This window comes from Gnatocerus cornutus, chromosome 9 (assembly GCF_029298725.1).
Source record: "Gnatocerus cornutus isolate USDA-ARS CGAHR chromosome 9, icGnaCorn1.1, whole genome shotgun sequence".
Lineage (NCBI taxonomy): Eukaryota > Metazoa > Arthropoda > Insecta > Coleoptera > Tenebrionidae > Gnatocerus > Gnatocerus cornutus.
The window spans coordinates 8,187,199-8,208,329 of record NC_142241.1 but is presented as its reverse complement, the minus strand read 5'-3'; the positions used below and the strand labels follow the sequence as shown (position 1 = coordinate 8,208,329).

At 33.6% G+C, this 21,131-nt stretch overlaps 6 protein-coding genes across 8 annotated transcripts; 2 read left to right on the top strand and 4 right to left on the bottom strand.

Moving 5' to 3' along the window:
* Positions 1–2,190: 2,190 nt before the first annotated feature.
* On the top strand, positions 2,191–3,664 carry LOC148168522 (sialin-like). Its single transcript, XM_088045244.1, has 2 exons — positions 2,191–3,092; positions 3,149–3,664. The coding sequence occupies exons 1-2, from the start codon at positions 2,267–2,269 to the stop codon at positions 3,646–3,648; spliced, it is 1,326 nt and encodes a 441-aa protein (XP_087901370.1). The 5' UTR covers positions 2,191–2,266; the 3' UTR covers positions 3,649–3,664.
* Positions 3,665–3,762: 98 nt separating this feature from the next.
* On the bottom strand, positions 3,763–5,662 carry LOC148168521 (sialin-like). The gene is made up of 3 exons (XM_088045243.1): positions 5,618–5,662; positions 4,576–5,433; positions 3,763–4,525 (listed from the first exon to the last, which is right to left on the bottom strand). Exons 1-3 carry the CDS (start codon positions 5,622–5,624, stop codon positions 4,026–4,028), a joined length of 1,365 nt encoding a protein of 454 aa, XP_087901369.1. The 5' UTR covers positions 5,625–5,662; the 3' UTR covers positions 3,763–4,025.
* Positions 5,663–7,569: 1,907 nt separating this feature from the next.
* On the bottom strand, positions 7,570–9,448 carry LOC148168520 (sialin-like). Of its 3 annotated transcripts, none has more exons than XM_088045867.1 (3): positions 9,411–9,448; positions 8,364–9,221; positions 7,570–8,313 (listed from the first exon to the last, which is right to left on the bottom strand). In XM_088045867.1, exons 1-3 carry the CDS (start codon positions 9,415–9,417, stop codon positions 7,814–7,816), a joined length of 1,365 nt encoding a protein of 454 aa, XP_087901993.1. In that variant the 5' UTR covers positions 9,418–9,448; the 3' UTR covers positions 7,570–7,813. The 3 variants fall into 3 exon arrangements, with proteins under 3 accessions (XP_087901993.1, XP_087901995.1, XP_087901994.1); XM_088045869.1 differs by lacking the exon at positions 9,411–9,448 and adding an exon at positions 9,342–9,387; XM_088045868.1 differs by lacking the exon at positions 9,411–9,448 and adding an exon at positions 9,286–9,381 and having other exon boundaries at positions 8,364–9,239.
* A 1,275-nt stretch (positions 9,449–10,723) lies between these two features.
* Positions 10,724–12,179, bottom strand: LOC148168519 (retinol dehydrogenase 12-like). Its single transcript, XM_088045785.1, has 4 exons — positions 11,790–12,179; positions 11,413–11,736; positions 11,045–11,367; positions 10,724–10,991 (listed from the first exon to the last, which is right to left on the bottom strand). The coding sequence occupies exons 1-4, from the start codon at positions 11,914–11,916 to the stop codon at positions 10,800–10,802; spliced, it is 966 nt and encodes a 321-aa protein (XP_087901911.1). The 5' UTR covers positions 11,917–12,179; the 3' UTR covers positions 10,724–10,799.
* Positions 12,180–12,241: 62 nt separating this feature from the next.
* LOC148168518 (retinol dehydrogenase 12-like) lies at positions 12,242–13,853 on the bottom strand. The gene is made up of 4 exons (XM_088045784.1): positions 13,699–13,853; positions 13,330–13,653; positions 12,963–13,291; positions 12,242–12,915 (listed from the first exon to the last, which is right to left on the bottom strand). The coding sequence occupies exons 1-4, from the start codon at positions 13,835–13,837 to the stop codon at positions 12,721–12,723; spliced, it is 987 nt and encodes a 328-aa protein (XP_087901910.1). The 5' UTR covers positions 13,838–13,853; the 3' UTR covers positions 12,242–12,720.
* Positions 13,854–19,219: 5,366 nt separating this feature from the next.
* Positions 19,220–20,733, top strand: LOC148168517 (retinol dehydrogenase 12-like). Its single transcript, XM_088046649.1, has 4 exons — positions 19,220–19,520; positions 19,587–19,910; positions 19,955–20,286; positions 20,386–20,733. Exons 1-4 carry the CDS (start codon positions 19,271–19,273, stop codon positions 20,575–20,577), a joined length of 1,098 nt encoding a protein of 365 aa, XP_087902775.1. The 5' UTR covers positions 19,220–19,270; the 3' UTR covers positions 20,578–20,733.
* The last annotated feature ends 398 nt before the right edge of the window (positions 20,734–21,131 follow it).

The window sequence follows — 21,131 nt, the reverse complement described above, 5'->3', positions numbered from 1 at the left end:
TTTAATTTTTTGCAACAAATGTTAGTTTTTTTGAAAAAGTGTTGATTAGTGACCAGTTCGAGAAAAACAAATTCTTATATTCCTACAGGTGAACCCGAATAAAGTGCAAATATTTTAACCTCAGTAAATAATGATTCTACAAAAAAAAGAAATTTGAATGGGGCAAAACCCCCTGGGATTACCCGTTATTCCACGCTTATGGCAATGAATTTAACAACTGTTTCCCAAAGACTACAAAAACTGTTCGAACAAAAAACTCGCTGGTTCTGATCGGATTTGTTTATTTTTCACTTAAATACTGATTTTAATGACATTTTAAAAAATGGTGTTGGGTGAAAAATTAATTTGTCTGAAATAAATCAGACCCTCAAAAGAGCCAATCTTTATTTTGATTGGTTCGTAAGGCAACTTTTTTCGACTTGCTATGAGGACCAAACCGATATTTTAAAATAATGAAAAAGTCATCTGAAGTGATTACAAAAAATGACCAAATGCCCTCCATTAGTCAATCACATGTAAATTCAGTTTCACCGGTAAACAAAACACTTTTTATCACTTTAGGTTCATCATAACTACTAGTAAAAAATAAAAAATCTAATTTATTCTAATTTATTCTTTCATTTATTTTAAAAGTAAATCTATTTCATGAATAGCTATCTAAGAAGTTATTAGTTCTTTATAAAACCGGACATTAAAATAATCTAAATTTGAACAATTTGGCACTGTAAAACCAACATTTCTCTAACACGATTATCGGTAAACTGACCGGAGCTCCAATAAAGACATTTTTTGCCACTTTTGTTAACGTTTTTCTTCCCATCTTTTCGATGGTTCGCACCGACATTGACATTGATATTTTGGAACCTCTATCAATTCAGTGGCGCACTGAACTGAACTTTTAATTCATTTTTTTCTCGGAAATGGTGACGTTTCGGAACACGAAGTTTGGCCATTATGCCAAACTGCGTTGTCTGATATAGGGGTTAAAATTGCACTTTATTCGGGTTCACCCTGTATAGAGGATGGCCCACCTAAGACTTTAGAGCCTAATATCTTTCACTTAGTTCGACGAAACTGGTTCACCGCTAAAAATGTAACTGTAGCCACGAAAAAATTATAATATGTAAATAATAATGGGTAAATTTATTCAGAATGTTTAGTATCACGTTAAATATAAAAAATAAACTCATTTAGCAAACATTGGCTAAACGATTTAATGACATCTTTGAAATAACGAATAAAAGCTTTGGTTTTGTGCACCCCTGCAGACCCTGCTTTTTGACAAGTTTTAATTTCTACGCACTCTAAAAATTTCCATGTCAATATATTGCAATAATTTTGAAAATATCGAAATAACAAACACCATTATAGAGTGAAATGAGCTTCTGTGGGCTGAAAGGATTCATAATATCATAATTAGAGAATAACCATAAATGAGAAACGTCAAAAACAACAGATTAAAGCAGGTGTCAGGGACGTCCAAAATTGGCCTTCATTAATAGCTGGAGATGATTTTGTAGCTTTTGTAAATGTTGGCTTAGTTTTTCCTCTTTTTCTTGGAAACGCATGTAATTATTGCCGCTTTATAAGATAAAATTAATTTTAAAAGATTTAAATTTAAATTAAGATAAATCAAATTAACCTTTTGAAGGAAAGGGTGTCGCTGCAATGCTAAATCAATCTTTACCTCTTCAGTTACCTTGGTTTTAAATTTTATTAAAACCCGTTCACAAATAACAAAAATATTAGTCTTATGTGGGCCACCTGTATAACTCTAGAACTTTTATTACTGATATTGTTGGTTACAATTTTTGCAATGCATGGAAAACCTTTATCATTGCTCCTTATCACCAAAAGTGGTTTACCACATTTAAATTATAGTGAGTGTTTTATTTCCATAATAATTCAGTGTATATTATTCGACACAAATGCATTTATTCTTGTAGGTACCTCAAAATAGATAAACTACGATATATTAACATATCCTACTTTATACATATAGACTCCTTGCATATTTTATTCAGTAGACACTTTCAGTGAGTTTATAATGGCAGGTACATTTATTTACTATCATACCACGTTTGCTAACGAATATTAATCTGAATGTGAGTCCAACATTTCGAAGTACTCAAACACATAAAACTGATTTTTATCACGTAAAATCTTTAAAAATACGCCGCATGTTAACGTGTCAGACATTTTTTTTGATCATTCCGTATCGTAACATTTTTCAGAAAAATTAACATGTCAACGAGTTATTTCCCTGATGGTATTTTTGAGCTTCATTCTTCACAGTTTCGTCAGATACAACATATCTATCGCAATCCTAGAAATGGTAGCCCCAAATAACTCCAACCACATTAATGAAAACAACAGTCCTCATTACAACTGGAATGAAGAAGAAAAAAATAACATTTTGGGAATCTTTTTCTTGGGATACTTGATAGCTCAAGGTCCAGGAGGTCGCTTTTCGGAGAAATTTGGAACTAAAATGGTGCTTGGTCTTGGATTTCTCGCCGCAAACATTTTGACGCTTCTTACGCCTGTAGCTGCCAGATATGGATATTTCTGGATTTCATCCGTAAGATTCCTATTGGGTGTATCTACAGGAGTCCACTGGCCATCAGTCCCTCCACTTTGTGCTAAATGGATATCACCGGGAAGCAGCTCAAAGTTTATGTCTCATATGGCAGCAAATTCCTTGGGGGTGTTTCTAGCTTTCATTACTTGTGGATACCTGTCTTCGTATTTTGGCTGGTCGAGCGCGTTTTATGTTCCTGGAGCTGTGGGGATGTTGTGGACAGTGATTTGGTTTTATGCCATTTATGACACTCCTCAAGAACATCCGAGAATTAGTGACAATGAGCGGGAAAAATTACATCAAAAAATTCAAGTTGTCGACGTAGAAACGAAGTCTTCATTGCCATGGAAGAAAATGATGACATCAGCTCCAGTATGGGCGGTTATTATAGCCAATACGTGCTCTTGTTTCGTGAAATTCTTCATCACAAATCAGCTTCCAACGTATATGGGGCAGATACTCCACTTTAACATCAAGCAAAATGGTTGGATTTCAGGTTTCCCCTATTGTGGTCAGTGAAATCCATCAAAATTTAAAACGCATTTTAAGATAACTATTTCCTTCCAGTGCGTTATTTTACATCAATTTTAGTATGTGCTCTTGCGGACAAACTTATAAAAACCGGCACGTATTCAAGAACAACAGTTAGAAAATCCTGTACAGTCATCTGCTTTTTAGGAATAGCCTGCTGCTTTATTCTCCAGGCATTCTTTGGCTATAATCGCATAGTCTCAATAGCTATTTTCACGATTTCTGTACTTCTGACGAGTTTAGTGTTTGCCGGAGTTCTGCCAAACACTGTTGACATAGCACCAGCTTATTCAGGGACTCTTTTGGGTATCGGTCAAATCCCAGGAAGTCTATTAGGATATTTAAGCTCAAAGTTTGTTGGACTTCTCACTAAAAAAAATCAGACTTTTGAGCAATGGTCGTACATTTTCTGGACAGCTGCTGGAATTAATGTGTTCACTGTTGTATTTGCTTTGATTTTTATGTCTGGAGAACAACAAAGTTGGAGCAAACGAAGCGAAGATCGCGAAATGGAACAAATGGAAATTTGTACTTAAATTTTCGTGCGTTTTTGGTAAATAAATCTGGGTTCTAAAACCAATCGTCTCGTTTCTTGTTTTTCTTTTTTTCGTTGCACTTATTTTAGAACAAGAAAAAGTAATTCATAGATCCATTGAAGCAACTTTTCTGATAACAAAAATTATTGCAAATGCGATTACAGGATGAAAATGATAAAAAATGAACTCTGTAATTTTATCTAATCAAAACAAATTTATTATCTTTACAATAACTGTACAAACAATTCAGAGTTTCTCATCTTCTTGTAGCGTCCTAAATTTTACATAAGAATTATTAGACTATAATAAGAAATCCACATTCAGCAGATCTAATGTAAAATCGAGCAAAAATAAACTCACTAAAATAAAAAGGAAGCTTAAGTACAAGCTTCCATTGTTTCTAATTCCCCGTTTTCCCTTCTTTTGCTCCAACTTTGTTGGTCTCCAGAAACAAAAATTAAAACAAAAATACAAGTAAACCCATTAATTCCCACAACGATCCAAAAAATCTTCGACCACTGCTCAAAAGTGTGATTTTCTTGGATGACAAACGCAACCAATTTTGAACTTAAGTATCCCGACACACTTCCAGGTACTTGACTGATACCCAAAATGGTTCCAGAATAAGCTGGTGCTATGTCGACAGTGTTTGGAATAACTCCGGCAAAAACTAAGCTCGTTAGAAGTATAGAAATTGTGAAAGTTGCCACTGAAACTGTGCGATTGTAGCCGAAGACTGCTTGAAGTGCAAAGCAGCAGCCTATTGCTAAATGGCACGTAACCATACAAGTTTTTCTAACTGTTGTTCTGGAAAATGTGCCAATTTTTATAATTTTGTCGACAAAGGCGCATGCTAAAATAGTTACAAAGTAACGTGCTGGAATTAAATAACTGTCTTAAAATGTATGTGTATTCTGCTGATTTTACCACAAAAGGGGAAACCGGAAATCCACGCATTTTCCTTGATGTTGAAGTGGAGGATTTGCCCCATATACGTTGGAAGTTGAGTTGCGATGAAAAATTTCAAGAAACAAGAACACATATTACATACAATGATGGCCCATACTGGTCCCGACATTATTATTTTCTTCCATGGAATTGAAAACTTTTTGTCCAATTCGAAAACTTTAATTTTTTGACGTAATTTGTCCCGCTCATTGTCACTAATCCTCGGATGTTGTTGAGGAGTATCAAAAATGGCATAAAACCAAATTATAGTCCACATCAATCCGATAACTCCAGGAACATAAAACGCGCTCCTCCAACCAAAATACGAAGACAAATATCCACAACCAGTTAACCCTATAAACGTCCCTAATGAATTCGCCGCCATGTGGGACATAAATTTTGAGGTGCTTCCGGATGATATCCACTTTGTACAAAGTGGAGGTATTGAGGGCCAGTGTATTCCCGAAAATAAGCCCAACAGAAACCTTGCGGATACAATCCAGAAGTAGCCGTATTCGGCAGCTAACGGCATAAAAAGTGTCAAAATGCTTCCCGCAAGAAATCCAAGACCAAGAACTATTTTAGTTCCAAATTTCTCAGAAAGGCGACCGCCTGGAATTTGAGTTATTGCGTAGCCCAAGAAAAAAATACCTAAAATGTTATTTTTTTCGTCTTCGTTCCAGTTGTAACGAGGAATGTCGTCGTTTTGAGTGTAGTTAGAGTTATTTGTGGATACCATTTCGAGGATTGCGATTGATATGTTGTATCTGAGGAAACTCTGGATTATGAAGCTTAAAAATACCATCAGGGAAACTATGCGTTGACATGTTAGTTTTTCTGAAAAAACCAAAAATTGGGGGGGGCTTTGACAAAAAAAATAAAACGTTTGTTTGTTACTGAAACACTAACTTTAGGCACTTTCAAAATCATTAATTAGATTAATAAACATAATATTTCGTTACATAACTTGCCCATAATTGCCTGATCAAATAAATATCACGCGGTATGTGAAAAAACAAACCTGCCATTATGAAGTAACTAAAATATGTGTAAGTACTATGCAAAATAATCCTCCACCTATTTAAAAATAGTTGATGGCGGTGTATATCTATTTACCTTATCTCTTTGAAGGTTTTGCACATAAACAAATATACGCATACATACAGGGTGATTTTGAAACCTCTGAAGTACACAGGAAGGATAGGTATTTCATCATAACGCAGAGATAAAAATCCCAAATTATCTGAATTAGTGCAACAGAAAGAAAAAGGCGTCAGTTTCGACCGTTCGAATGAACTATTTAAAAACGAAATCTGTAAAATTTTTGATGTAATATGTACTGGATATTTTTTCCGAACCAATAATTTATATCACCTTGGAACACTTGTGTCCACCCCCAAAATGGTCTTCAATTTTAAAGATAAAAATTTGAAACTTTGCATACGCTTAATAGTTCACAAAGCTCTAGAACCTGACGCAAAAATTAATTTGTTTTTTTTAACACGGTTCGTTTGGCGTCACGACGTCTTAGAACTGTAATTTTTAGCGATTTTTGACTGTGCGGAAATACCCGCGAATTCAAATTTTTCCAACATAACTGTGATGCAAATATTTAAGTTTTTATTTTAAATCTACTGCAAATTGTGCTTAAAATTTGAGATCAAGATAGTTTTCAAAATTATGATGGTGCAGTGGCAAATTACGTTTACACCAAATTTTCACAAGTCACTTCATTCGCTTGTATGAAGTACAATTTTGATTAACTCGTGCATCTTGCACTTTTTAAACACCAGCAGAAAATGTTAATCTAAAGTCGACAAAGCGATAATTTCACCAAAAGTAAGACTGTTGTTATTATGTAAAGCAAACCAAAGTATAGACGACATTTGTGACACAAAGTGTGGACAGATGGGTGTAAACGTAGTTCTCAATTTTGACGTAATAAAATTGAAAACTAACTTGGTGAAACAGCATTTTTAAAACATTTATATTGAAACAAAGTTAAATTAGGCGTAGATGTCAAACACCCTCACAATAAGCTAAAAATCGTCAGCAAATTTATTGGTGATAAAAAATCGTCAGCTTTTAGAGCTTGGTCAACTATAAGCGCATGCAAATTTTCAAATTTTTATGTTGGAAATTTAACACGATTTTGGGGATGGACACAAGTGTTGCCGGACCCTGTGTAAATGTTTTGTAATTTTGTAATTTAAAATATAGAAAAATAATAAAAATTGCTGATAAGAAACAATAATAAAAACTTGCAATTCTTATCAGTGGCGACGTAAAGCATGTAATTTAGTATGACAATGAAATAGTTATTTACAATACTAGTGCGCGAAGCTTATGTTCGTGCATGAACGTTTATTTAAAGCACGAGCGACTGAAAGGAGCGAGTGTTTTATTTACGCGAATGCACGAACAAGCTTCGCGCACGAGGATTGTATAACATTTTTTATACGAATATATTTTTAATTAATTTTTTTTGATTTTACTAAATTTTTAGACAAAATTGTCATGCGGTTGCCATAATTTGTAAGTCTTCTTTTACATGGTTCTTCCAAGTCACTAAGGAGGCAAACAAAGGGGTAGACAAACTGCTCAAGTTTTTGTGTCCAGAAATAAAATGAGAAATTAAATCAAATAGTTATTGGTAACTTAGCGACCATTTTTTTATATTTGTAATTTTGTTGTTGTGAAATATTCGAATTTGTGTGCGCCAATGTCAAAATCGCTTATTTGGTTCACCCTTCCAATATTAAGCTCCGAACTGACACTGGTGAAACACGTTGTCAAGGCAAGATTGTCTTTTACATATTTTGTTTTGCGGTCGACTAGCCCTACTCAACCGCGAAACACTGCTTCGCGCACTGAAAAGCGTGCGCAAAACATCGAAAAACAAGCGATGAGTATAAAAAATAATTACAACGTTAATACTCATACTTTTTTATGCCAAAAAAATAAACTCTGTAATTTTATCTAGTTAAATACAAATTTATTATCTTTACAAACATTTCAGGGTTTTTCTCTTCTTTTAACTTCTCAGATACTTTTACATAATTCCGTAGAGTTAAATAGAAAAAAGCACTTAAAGGCAAAGAAATATTATACCTAATTACTAATTTTAAGATACGAGTGGTATATTGTGTAACAAGAACTATAAATAGAATCTACATTCGGCAGATTTTGAGATAAAGTCAAGAGATAAAAGTGAAGCTTAAGTACAAGCTTCCATTGTTTCTAATTCCCCGTTTTCCCTGTTTTTGCTCCAACCTTGTTGGTCTCCAGAAACAAAAATTAAAAGAAAAACAGAAGCAAACCCATTAATTGCCACAACGATCCAAAAAATATTCGACCATTGCTCAAAAGTTTGATTTTCTTGGATAACAAGTGCAACTAATTTTGAACTTAAGTATCCCGATAGACTTCCAGGTACTTGACTGATACCCAAAATAGTCCCCGAAAAGGCTGGTGCTATGTCGACAGTGTTTGGCATAACTCCGGCAAAAACTAAACTCAACAGAAGTATCGAAATTGTGAAAGCTGCCACTGAAACTGGGCGATTGTAGCCGAAGACTGCTTGAAGTATAAAGCAGCAGCCTATTCCTAAGTGGCACGTAACCATACAAGCTTTTCTGACTGTTGTTCTTGAATATTTGCGGTGTTTTATAGATTTGTCGACGAAGACACATGCTAAAATCGTTACAAAGTATCGTCCTGGAATTAAATAACTGTCTTAAAATGTATGAGTACTCTGCTGATTTTACCACAAAAGGGGAAACCAGAAATCCAACTAATTTCCTCGATGTTAAATTGGAGTATTTGCCCCATATACGTTGGGAGTTGAGTTGCGATGAAAAATGTCATAAAGCAGGAGCACGTATTACATACAATAATGGCCCATACTGGCCTTGACATCATAATTTTCTTCCAAGGTATTGAACATTTTTTTTCCAATTCGAGCTTTGCAATTTTTAGACGTAATTTTTCCCGCTCATTGTCACTAATCCTCGGATGTAGTTGAGGAGTGTCATAAATCACATAACACCAAATTAAAGTCCATAACAGTCCTATAACTCCAGGAACATAAAACGCGCTCCTCCAACCAAAATACGAAGACAAATATCCACAACCAGTTAACCCTATAAAAGTCCCCAACGAATTCGCCGCCATGTGAGACATAAATTTTGAGGTGTTTCCAGATGATATCCACTTCGTACAAATTGGAGGTATTGATGGCCACTGAATACCCAAAAACATACCTAACAGAAACCTTGCAGATACCATCCAGACGTATCCACACTCGGCAGCTAGCGGCATAAAAAGTGTTAAAATGCTTCCCGCAACAAATCCAAGACCAAGAACTATTTTAGTTCCAAATTTCTCAGAAAGACGACCGCCTGGAATTTGAGTTATTGCGTACCCCAGGAAATAAATACCCAAAACGTTATTTTTTTGGTCTTCGTTCCAGTTGTAACGAGAACTGTGGTCTTTCTGGGTGTAATTGGAGCTATTTGCGGCTACCATTTCGAGGATTGCGATTGATATGTTGTATCTCAGAAAACCCTGAACTATGAAGCTCAAAAATACCATCAGGGAAACTACGCGTTGACATGTTAGTTTTTCTGAAAAAACAAAAATTGCTGTGACAAAAAAATTAAAATGTGTGCTTGGCACTTAAACACTAACTTAAGGCACTTTTAAAATCATAAATTAAATTAACATTCAAAATATTTTGTTATTACATAATTTTCCCACATTCCCTGTAACGAATGTTCAAATCAATAGATCATACAGTATGTGAATAAACAAACCTGCCATAATGAAGTCACTAAAATATGTACTATGCAAAATATCTTCCACCCATTTAAAAATATCTAATAGCGGTGTATATCCATTTCCATTTACCTTATCTGGTTGAAGGTTTTGCGCAAAAACTAATATAGTACAGACACATACAAGAGGATTTTTGAAATGTCTAGAGTACACAAAAACAGTGAGCATTCAGCATAAGACAGCAGGATTAAGAAACCCAAATTACCAGAATTGCAATTATTGCAACAGAAAGAAAGTCAGCATTTTAGACCTTTGGAATTAACGATTCAAAAATGAAAACTGCCAAACTTTTGTTCTAATGTTTATTGAATTTTTTTTCCAAACCAATATTTTATATCACCTTGTATGTTTTGTAATTTCAAGCGTGGAAAAATAATAAAAATTGGTGATAAGGAACAATGATAAACACGAGCGATTCATATGTCATTGGCGACGTAAAGCCAGTATTTTAGTAAGACAAGAATAAATTGAACAAAAACATGCATGCATAAAAAATAATATGGAAAATACGACCAAAACGTAAGTAAAAAATAAAAGCGTCGATAAAAATGAAAATACAGCTTTATTGAAACAAAAAAAGGGTTACAAGTACTTTCTTTTCGCATAAAACCAAATTATAGTACATAATAGTCCTATGCCGCCAAGAACAAAAAACGCGTTCCGCCAGCCAAAACACGAAGTCCAATATCCACAAGCAGTTACCCCTATAACCGTCCCTTACGAATTCGCCGCCATATGAGGGATATCCACCTCAAGAAGTCCAAGACCAAGAACTATTTTAGTTCCAAATATCAGAAAGGCGACCACCAGGAATTTGACTTATCAAGTATCCCAAGAAAAAGTTACCCGGCATGTCATTTTTTTTATTTTCGGCCTAGTTGTAACAAGGATTGTAGTCTTTACGAATGTAGTTTAAGTTATTTTCAATTACCATTTGCGACTGATATGTTGCAAATGAGGCTATGAAACTCAAAAATACCATCAGGGAAACATGCGCCATGTTAGTTTTGCTAAAAAATCAAAAAAAAATTTGTGACAAACAAAAAAATTTTAAGAGGAATATGGCATAGTGTAAGTAAGCTATCAATAAAAATGTGAACCTGGGACTTAAATACTAACTTTAGGAACTTTCAAAATCATTAAGTCATGACAATTCATAATTGAAACTTGTCAATATTTTTATGTAAGATTAAAGGGCAATAATGACAATGACATGACTTGCCAAACTTTTTAAAAAATTAGAAACATGACGTCGAAAATTTTGTGTCCCCGACTGTAACTAATGACAGTGTACACCCAACATTTTAGATTTTATTAAAACAAAAAATGGACTAAATGTATTTTACAATCACAACACAAATTCAGTTTCAGAGCTTCTCTTCTTCCTTTAGCATCACATATTTTTCACTAGCCTCCCAAATACTTTTACATAACTCTTTATTATGCGCAGCTGGAGGTTTTACAAATGGTTTACAGTCCCAAAAATACTTTCCACTGACACCCTCGAGTTCCTTGGAAATAGCAACATGTACTAGCACTTGTGAACCTTCCCACACGTCCTGTAATATTACAACGTTGATACACATAGCATTTTTTATACTGTGATGCATACCTTTGAATAAATTTTATTATACAGTCCCATGAACAACGTTACAATATAACTATTGAAAACAGAATAGCTGTGAGTGAAGATATCCGTCGTCACAAAACCTGGATGAATAGAATTCGATGTAACACCAGTTCCTTTCAATTTATGCGCAAACATATCTGATGCTAACAAGAGCGCAAATTTGGAGTTGTTGTAACTACTCAGTTTATCCCAAAAAGTACCAAATTTGTCATCCAAATTCAAATTATTAACTGAAAGATTATTGAGGAAAGCCATGCACGAGCTTGTGAAAACGATCCTACTCGGTCCAGACTTCTTTAGAAGATCTACAATCGTAATATTAACAAAAAACCGGGAAATTTAATAATTACCTATAAGTAAATGAGTCAAAAGGAAATGTCCAAAATAATTGATTTGCATAACTGGATGCAGGCCATCTTTCGTTCTGTTATATTTAGACACTCCAATGCCTGCGTTATTGATGAGAATATCTAGTTTTCTAACAGTTGCGTTAATATCCGAGGCAAAATCTCTGACTGATTGCAATGATGTTAGATCTAAAAATTTAGTGATGATGTTAGAGTTGTTGGTTTCTTGTATTAGCTTCCGTTTCGATTCTTCCATGTCGGCTACATCGGCCATAATTATTGTACAACCTCTGGAGGCTAAATTAAGAGCCGTTTGGTAGCCGAGCCCTAAAATAAACAATTTCAAAGATCCAAATTCCCCAAAATCACCACATTCTTACCTGAATTTGCACCTGTTATTAAGGCAGTCTTACCAACAAGGCATGTTGCACTTCGAGTTATCCCACAGGATAAACGAATATAGACATAATAAACTGCTAGAAAAATAAGTATCCACATCCACCACATGTTTGAATACGTCGCGCGTCGACTGAAATGTCGTTTCTGTGTTTTTTTAAATTATAACCAATAATTAACGAACAGGTTTTCTGCGGTTGTTGAATAATTTCTAATTTACCAATATAAAGTCAAGAACCAGTTCATTAGACAATAAAATTTTCCATCATAATTGGTGCAGTGTAATCAAACACGTCTCTAGTTTTACGATAATGTTTGCCGAAGCATTTGTCTGAATACAATGAGTGCTATATGGTGATTTTCCGAATATTTATATCCTGATACGTCGTTAAAGTAGTGATAATAGCAAGACACAAAGTTCACTGTGTCTTGACCTATGACTAATTAAAGAAATGGTTGAAAGTTGTATAAAAATGCTGTGCGAGAATCAAGCTTAGAGTTTTTATTTTGGGGAATTTACTTTCGAATTATAAGAAAGGAAAAAGGGAAAAGGTAATAAAGCACCAGCGAGATGTCCGCAGTTTTTAATTTTCTGTTAGTAGGAAGTTTGATTTTGTTTCTTCAAATTTCGATAGAATCATATTTCTTCATTGCTTAATTTTCAACTCAGCACCTTCATTAGCTTCATCTTTCTTATTCATTTATCTTTGTATCTCAACCAAAAATTTTCCGATCGGATTAAAAAAGTGGTTGATAAAACTCTGAAAATTGTTTTCTTTCTTTCTGTGTTTTCTGCCATAATTCTTCATTCGATTTATTCTCATACTAGTTTCTCCAGCACACCATAAAACTATAACAATAATTTCTATTTCTTAAATAAAAAAAATATTTTCTCAACCCGGACTACACTTTTTCCTATCCCAACTTTTCGTGCAGTTGTAAACGCACGTATCTCTCGCTGGCATTCCAGATCTCTTGACACAACTTCCTGTCGTACGCTGAGGAGGGTTTATCGTACGGTTTACAGTCCGAAAACAAAATCCCAGTGGTATTCTCTAACTCTTTGGAAACTGCAACGTGAACTACAGCCTGAGAACCTTCCCACGGATCCTGCAACTCACAATTCAAAAAAAAGAAAAATTACCCCAAAAACGCACTTTTCCGAGAAATGCGTGACAGAACTTGGTAAACAACAAATAGAAGACATTCCTCGTGACCGAGTAAGCCTTCATGAACATTTGCGTCTTCAGAAGCCCCGGATGGACGCAATTTGAAGTAACGCCCGTACCCTTTAATTTTTCCGCGAAAATGTCGGACGCTACTATAATAGCAAGTTTGGAATTTGCATAAAGGCGATAACCTCTAAATAAATTGCCAGTTTCCGCATTCATATCGAAATTTAAATTTGTTAGAGACAAATTGTTCGCATAACACATAAGCGAGCTGGTGAACACAATTCTACTCGGAGCGGATTTCTGCAACAAATCTGCTGAAAAGTGAAAGTGGACTGCAATTGTGACTTACTTAGCAGTAAATGCGTAAGGAGAAAGTGTCCAAAATAATTAACTTGCATCACTGGATGCAAACCATCTTTGGTACGATTTTCTTCAGAGGCGCCAATCCCCGCATTGTTAATTAAAATGTCTAAACGAGCTTCAGTTTTTAAGATGTCGTTTGAGAACTTTCGGACGGATTCTAACGAAGAAAGGTCTAATTTCTTCGTGATTATATTGGTATTACCGGTAGTTTTTACCAAGTTTAGTTTCGATGTACTCATGTTTGACACATCAGCCATTATGACTCGACACCCTCTGGATGCTAAGTTCAGCGCGGTTTCGTAGCCCAGTCCTGCATTAACAATTCGTTCTTAAATTCTGATTAAAATAATCTTACCAGAGTTGGCTCCTGTTATAAGAGCCGTTTTTCCCACCAAACACGCCGCACTTCTCGTTATCCCGCATGATAATCGCGTAAAAAGATGCAAAGAAATTAATAAAAGAGAGAGAAACAATAATATTAAAATGAACCACATATTTGCACACTTGTTCTGTAAGATGCCGAAACGTTTATGAACTCAAATCAAGTGGCTTTCCAAAAACAGAACTCAATAAACGTTACACAATTATTTATTGCATGCGTAATTTGCATCGGCCTTTCGCTTTTTAGGCTGTTATTTACATTGCACCTAGAAAGAAAAACGATTGATTGAGATCCCGTTGATGATTTCCAAAAAACGCGTCTGAATTTGCAGCCATTCTTTCAAATTCAGTTTCTTGGGAAAATAAAATCAAAATAATAATTATAAGAATAAGAGAGCCAACGGCGCCTCCCAATTAAAAATTTGATCCACTTTTCCCTGTATTTTTCCTACAGCGAGTTTGCTCATTTATATGATGTGTGATCGATTAAATTTCTATTTTACATAATTCATGCAATTCGAACGTGTGTCGTCTTTTTTGCTGGAAAACTATCAAATCTTTGAAATATTTACTTTTCATGCGTTAAAATTGCAGCGGTGGTATTAGTTACCACGAAAAACTGCAAAAATCGAAAAGGAAATTAAAGTATACACAAAACAACTTTTTAAAGGTTATCTTTATCAGGTCTGCAGCAATCACGGCGACAAGTTGAAATATCATTGAACTTGATGCATTTATTAAAAATGCGGAAAGTTGTACTTTACACGGCGTAAAGTATAACTTGTAACTAACTATATCAACAAATTTAAAATTCCAATTCAAAGCCGATTTAACCCAAATCGATTTTACATAATTATTCAGCACTATTACTTATTCAAACATAAACTCAACAAAGTGTATTGTTGGCTGCATTTAACTAAACAAAGTATAGATCATTTTTTTAATAACAATTTTCATAATTTAGAATTCATACAACACAATAGCTAAAATTATTTCAGTGATGAAATTTGCTTAAAATGTTGCAGACCTTCCGACAATTAATTGAATTTGTATAATTTTATCAGTTTTAACGAAATTCAGTGGTTTGAAATAAATGCGAGATAACGACAATTAAAATGATTTTGAACGAAATTTCTACTAGAGGAGTGAAAAGTAATTTCTAAATAAATTAGTCTTCCCAACGAACTATAGAAGTCTCAAGGAGTTAGTTATTGCCAAGATACTTGAGAAAAATGAAAATTTCAAAAAATGAACGAGTTTTTAAAATTTTTAATTTTATTTGCAGACAATTCCTAAATTGATTCTTTAAGTTTTTAATGTAATCCGTTATAATATAGGTCGAGATGTCTGCTCTCTAAAGCGGTGTTAAACACACGATTATCTCTTATTGTCATTTAGAAGTTATTTACATGACAAATAATATGAAGTAATTTTTAGAAAATCGCTTTTTATAACATTCAAAGATTTTGTAAAAATTAGAATTTGAATGTCCACAAAATTGAAGAATTGTTGTAATTTAAATAATTTTCAAGGCGTATCAATCTTTCTCCCAAATGAGATTTTAATAAAAAGATTCAAAAAATAAAAGGACATCTACCTCCCCAACAGATTGGTGAATATTTGTCATAGATTACTAGCATTCAGTCTAAATTTCAATTTTTCAAATCGCCATAGTTCATTTAATTATAAATAAATTAAAACCAGAAATGTAAACTTTCTTTAAAGTCGTTGAATTTACAGTTGTAGGGGTAATTTGGATTGCGGAAGAACATTAAATTAATTTATAGGCGAATCAATCTTCTTGAGATTTTTGTCACGGGCAATGTTTAGAAAACATTTTGGACATTCTATTCGTTTTTGTTTCATACCTACTTAATTTCTAATAGTATCGAAGATATCGTTATTTCAATTCAAGTTAGCGTTGAATCTCCAGAAAAGGAAAATGGGTCGCCTCCTCTTATAAGTTACCCATTATGTTAAATTCTGAACAATTCCTTTCAAAGATTTCCGCGTTCTAATTCTGTTGGTCCAGAAGCAATCTAACAAGAATTGGTCATCATCTAATGGAGGAAAACAGACTTGAGATTCGGAGTCAGGAAAGTATTCCAGATTATAAATAGCTAGGCATAGACGAGCACATTTGCGCGCCCCATGCAAAAGTGAGCAATTCGATCGTGCGGTAAGAGGGTAAATTTAATCATGAAGAGTAAATGATTTTAAATGACTTCAATATTGTCTCTGAGTTTTTTTGCCACTTGAATCTTTTTCTTTATTTATGTTCTTCATTTATAACTAATTCGTGATATAGTAAAATACAAACCACAGCCAATTTTCTTTTCCTTAATTGCGACATTTTATCGGCATACCACAAAAGTGATCTGAAAACTCTTGAAATTTTCTACGAGCGACGAGCCACGCAAATCTGCCAAATTTGTCCATAAACGGAACGATTTGTGTGGCCCGAGTACTTCAACACATTGTTGCTAGGATTTGCGTGATCGTTTGTGGGGTCGGTCATAAAATGGCTCGTCACGAGCAAATATGACGGATTTGCATGGGGCGCGCAAATGTGCTTGTCTATGCCTAGCTAATGACTTTCAACTTACAAACTTTCGTTCAAAATTTGTTGATTGGTGTAATAAAAATCAAAATATTTAATAACGTAAAATTTAATAGTACACATTAAAATTGTTTTTTATTTCTAATGCCTGAAATCAGTCGAGAGTCTAGCCCTAAATTTATAGTTTTTTCCCAATATATGCCTTAAAATCCTAAAGAGTAAAGACCGATGTTATGCTTCTCGGAAATAGCACAGAAGCCAGAAAAGTATACTTCCCACACGCTAGTAGAGAAGAATATGTATAACAAGTATAATTTTTCGGTGTCTATGAAGTTTGTTACTTCAACCATGATCACTCATATCGAGGACGAGTTTTCGATGGTTCAGTGACCTCGAACTTTAGAAATAGATAAATTATTACTGTACAGGATTAAATTAACTAATCTGAGCTAGCACAGTTTTTCCAACCGAATAAGGGAAATTCCTTGCGCCAAACAGTAAAAATGTGACAGATAAAGACTCCTTCTTTTGCTTTATTCAAAAGTTTGCGAATATTAATTACTTATTTTGACAGACTAAAATCAATTTGAATAGAATGAAAATATGGACATAATCGAATAACTTTACAAAAATTTAATTACAATGGGTAAGCAAAAAACAATAACAAAAATTAATTTATAATAAAGATTTAAGTTTCTTTAAAGTTTAAGTATTCAACACCGAGTTCTGAGATGAAGGTCGTCACACCAAGCACACTGTTCTGAAATCGTTGTATAACGACAGTATCGAATTTTTTTGCACATCCTTCATAACTGGATTCCCATACCTGTAGGTGCAAAGTTGAAAGCAAATGACGCAAATAATACAATGAAAACCAAACGGTGGCAATAGAAGCCTGACACGAAGTAAATATTAATACACTTTTTATGCCATAATTTTGTGGCTGGGAAACACATGAGGTCAAGATAGAATTTTGTATCTTAGGCTTCGGGTAGTTAACATAATACGTAGTATATTATATTATTACTTAACAAACATATTATAAAGCTATTATTTGCTTATAGCATATTTGCTTTTAGACAAATAATGATGGCCATAATTAGTTCCTAAGCAATAATGAATTCGTCAGCTCTGATCGGGTGAAATTCATTTAATAATGACCATAAAACAACGGTTTTTCAAAAAGGACGAAGTGAGCTATGAAATTTATATTTTGACAATCATTCCATTCAGTTAATTTTTATATTATTTCCTTTTATCACACCGTCTGAACAATTCACATATTAAAATTTCGTAAGTAAACAAGTTAAAAATGTTTGTACGTGTTCCGCGCTCTAAAAATAAAATTAGTCTGTCAAAAAATTTAATGATTTTTATTTTTGACATTAGTTAGATTCATAGATTCTGAACAAAAAACACCGCAATAATCACCATAATCACTGTGTCTTGTTAATGTATGTTTCTAGTTTAGAAAAAATATCATTAAAAAAAATTATCTTACGTATTTCAACAAATAGTCGATAAAGCATTGTATTATACTCGCAAGTTATAGCCCTTATTCGGTAGAATAAGCATGACCACAATGTAACTATAAGTATGACTAATTTGACATTAAGAGCCCGGAACCTAATAAACAAGGATACAGTCGCGGTTAAATCATTTTGCACATCCTTTTATTGACGTTTTAAAAATTTGAGTATAGTCTATGCACTACTGTCATTATGATGTGCAAATTTCAATTATTGTTGTCAAAAGTGACAGTAATAATGAAATTTATAAAGGATGCTTCACACTTTATGACAATCAAAATACATTGATGAATACATGATAAAATTTCAACGTTGAATCGAGACGTTGAAATTTTATCAGCCACCAGTTGCACATACTATTTTTTCTACAAATTTTTAAAATAAACTTCAATAAACAATTTTTTTTACTTTGTACATACTTTGGCAACAAATAAACATGATCAGGAGCTTCAATTAGATGTAGTTACGCTGACATTGACAAAGTTTTGAGATAATCGACCTTAAAGATTTGAAAATATTTCAAATAAGTAATAATCAAGTAAAGTTTACTATGTATAGTGTTTTCTCGGCTTTTGAGACACTAGACACTTTTCTAAACAAATTTCTACATTATTTATGACACTTTACATGAATTTCTTGACTTTTTTGGGTTTGATGTTATTTGCAAAATAAATAAAAACGTTTTTCACGCGTTTGGAATTAATTAATAGTTATAATAATAAATAACAATAATACCCACAACAGAACAACAAAGAAATCTTTATACAGGGTGATTTTGAAATAGAGGCGGAAAAAAAATCCATTACAGCTTATTGTAAATGAAGGAATTTGGCAAGTTTCGTTTTTTAAATTGCTGTCTCAGTTTTGAGAAAGAAATTGATTCCAATTTTCATGCTACGCCAATGATTACTAAGGTTACTAAGGTTACTAAGATTACTATGCATAAGTACATTATTGACGAGCTGTACGTTGTCGTTAAGATTATTTTGTGCATATTAGTGACGCCGAGTAAGGTCAGGATTTTGGAATTTTTACCTTTACTTTAAAATTAATAAAGATGAAAACGTCTTCTACCGTAAAGCCGTGATTTTTTTCCGCTTCTATTTCACCCTGTATATCCCAATTTCAAAATCTAGACAATAGAATTACTTCTTTAATAATTTAGAATGAAAATTCTAAGGTTAAAATAAAAAAAATAAGATCATGGTTATAACTGTGCCATTAATAATTAAAATCCTATTAGAAACCTTGACAATGGTTTTAATCATAGTAATTTCACAAACGGGCAAGTGAAATAGGTTGAACCCTTAAACCCAAACTGTTCTTGTTATCAGTAACAATAAAACAATAAACGTGTACCTATGTGTAAATTCCAACATTTCATTAAAGAAATGTTACCTCCACTTGTGATAATGATCGGCTAATTTACATAAAATAAACGCTTGGATTCGAAGATCATGACCTCCAGTGTCGGTGTCTTTCTCTCTTATGCTCACAACGCTTTAGTTTTCAATTATATAGCATACCGAACAGTGTGGTGCATTCACTTTTTATTCAAACTAACTGAATTCAAAATGTGGGTCTATTTGTTATATTTAGGTGCTGGCATTTTCGCCTTATACGTGTACACCCGTCTAACTCTAGGAATTACCAGAAGTGCAACTTGTTTAATTGGGAAAACTGCAATTGTGACCGGTGCTAATTCAGGTTTACTAAATAACATGTTTATACCATTTTTATAATTATTAAAATTAATTATTAAAAAAAATGTAGGAATGGGCTACGAAGTCACGTTGAATTTAGCGTCGAGAGGGTGTAAAGTGATCATGGCTGATGTAGCAGACATGGAAGAATCGAAAATAAACGTAATAAAACACACGAATAATCATAACATCGTTACCAAAAAACTTGATCTCTCTTCGTTGGAATCAGTTCGAAACTTTGCAGCCGAAGTTAATAAAACCGAAGAACGATTAGACATTTTAGTGAATAATGCCGGGATTGGTGCATCTGCAGAAAACAGGACAAAAGACGGCTTACATCCACTTATGCAAATTAATTATTTTGGCCATTTTCTTCTGACACATCTTCTAATTGGTAAGTAATTAATCTTTAAAAGTTGGTTTTATCACTCTTTTTAGGGTTGCTAAAGAAATCGGCACCAAGTCGAATTGTCTTCACAGTTTCTGCACTTTCATTCACGAATAACTTGACACGTGATAATTTAAACTTCGATATGGATAAAAGCAGTCTTCCGCATCCTTTAATTCACATATGCACTTACGCGAATTCAAAATTAGCGATGATTGTGGCTGCAGATAAATTTGCAGAGAAACTGAAAGGAACGGGGGTCACTGCAAATTCGGTTCATCCCGGTCTTGTTTCGACTCCAATATTTGTCAAATCAAATGATGTTATGAAAAGTTTTCCTTTACAAATGTTTGTAAGATTTGCTGTATCATTTTTTTCCAAGGTAAGTTCGAGGTTGAGAAGTAACTAATTCTCACACTAGTACGGGAAACTAACTTCCCTGACATATTAGAAAAGTAACTGTATTAATTGGGCATTGCAGAGCTCTTGGGAAGGCAGTCAAGGAATGATCCGAGCCGCGGTTTCAAAAAGCATGGAAGATGTCAGTGGAGTTTATTTGTCGGATTGTACGTCGTGGTATAAACCTCCTTCGGCATACAATAAAAAGTTTTGTCAAGAGATTTGGGAAGAAAGTGAAAAATTTGTTGGACTAAAAGAAGAAGAAAAACTATAAAAAAATTAAATAACTATACTTATTTTGTGAAAAGATTTGAACTTATGGAAGAGTGTGTTTTACATACATAAATAATAATTATTGTTGTTTATAGTTTTTACAGTTAACCATGTAGATAAAGTACAAGGTGATTGAAAAAAGTGCTATTTTTATTCATGTTCATGTTATTATTCCTGCATAACCAAAACACATGGAATTTTAAAAACATCAATAAATCTGACTGTCCAAGGAACGATCAGGGCCAGTTGATACTCATCCGGTAAAGAAAATTCTCTTTTGAAAGGCAGTAACATTTGTGTCGTAATAAGAGAAAACTGACCAGCAATGCGAAGCTAAAATTGATAACATGCGTTTTAATTAATTAATTTAACAAAAGAATTTATAGGAAGTTATTTATTCGTCAAAGTAAAGCGCGAAAAATTGATTCGGACGAAAATCAAAAAGACGCTTTATTACAAAAATTATTTTCCAAGTAGTTTCGGTTTCAATTTTAATTATTCTAGAATGAGAAATAGGCAGGGAATAATACAGTATTTTGTAATAATTAATTAAGA

What these genes read in the sequence shown, in the direction of transcription:
- LOC148168522 (XM_088045244.1), top strand. Translation starts at nt 2,267, where the DNA reads ATGGTATTTTTGAGCTTCATTCTTCACAGTTTCGTCAGATACAACATA. An exon ending in TTCAGGTTTCCCCTATTGTG is followed by an intron (nt 3,093 to 3,148) that starts GTCAGTGAAATC and finishes ATTTCCTTCCAG; the next exon opens with TGCGTTATTTTACATCAATT.
- LOC148168521 (XM_088045243.1), bottom strand. An exon ending in TTCCGGTTTCCCCTTTTGTG is followed by an intron (nt 4,526 to 4,575) that starts GTAAAATCAGCA and finishes ATTTAATTCCAG; the next exon opens with CACGTTACTTTGTAACTATT.
- LOC148168520 (XM_088045867.1), bottom strand. An exon ending in TTCTGGTTTCCCCTTTTGTG is followed by an intron (nt 8,314 to 8,363) that starts GTAAAATCAGCA and finishes ATTTAATTCCAG; the next exon opens with GACGATACTTTGTAACGATT.
- LOC148168519 (XM_088045785.1), bottom strand. Translation starts at nt 11,916, where the DNA reads ATGTGGTGGATGTGGATACTTATTTTTCTAGCAGTTTATTATGTCTAT. An exon ending in TTTGACTCATTTACTTATAG is followed by an intron (nt 11,368 to 11,412) that starts GTAATTATTAAA and finishes TTACGATTGTAG; the next exon opens with ATCTTCTAAAGAAGTCTGGA. An exon ending in ATAATAAAATTTATTCAAAG is followed by an intron (nt 10,992 to 11,044) that starts GTATGCATCACA and finishes GTAATATTACAG; the next exon opens with GACGTGTGGGAAGGTTCACA.
- LOC148168518 (XM_088045784.1), bottom strand. Translation starts at nt 13,837, where the DNA reads ATGTGGTTCATTTTAATATTATTGTTTCTCTCTCTTTTATTAATTTCT. An exon ending in CCTTACGCATTTACTGCTAA is followed by an intron (nt 13,292 to 13,329) that starts GTAAGTCACAAT and finishes ACTTTTCAGCAG; the next exon opens with ATTTGTTGCAGAAATCCGCT. An exon ending in GTCACGCATTTCTCGGAAAA is followed by an intron (nt 12,916 to 12,962) that starts GTGCGTTTTTGG and finishes TGTGAGTTGCAG; the next exon opens with GATCCGTGGGAAGGTTCTCA.
- LOC148168517 (XM_088046649.1), top strand. Translation starts at nt 19,271, where the DNA reads ATGACCTCCAGTGTCGGTGTCTTTCTCTCTTATGCTCACAACGCTTTA. An exon ending in TCTGACACATCTTCTAATTG is followed by an intron (nt 19,911 to 19,954) that starts GTAAGTAATTAA and finishes CACTCTTTTTAG; the next exon opens with GGTTGCTAAAGAAATCGGCA. An exon ending in CTGTATCATTTTTTTCCAAG is followed by an intron (nt 20,287 to 20,385) that starts GTAAGTTCGAGG and finishes TGGGCATTGCAG; the next exon opens with AGCTCTTGGGAAGGCAGTCA.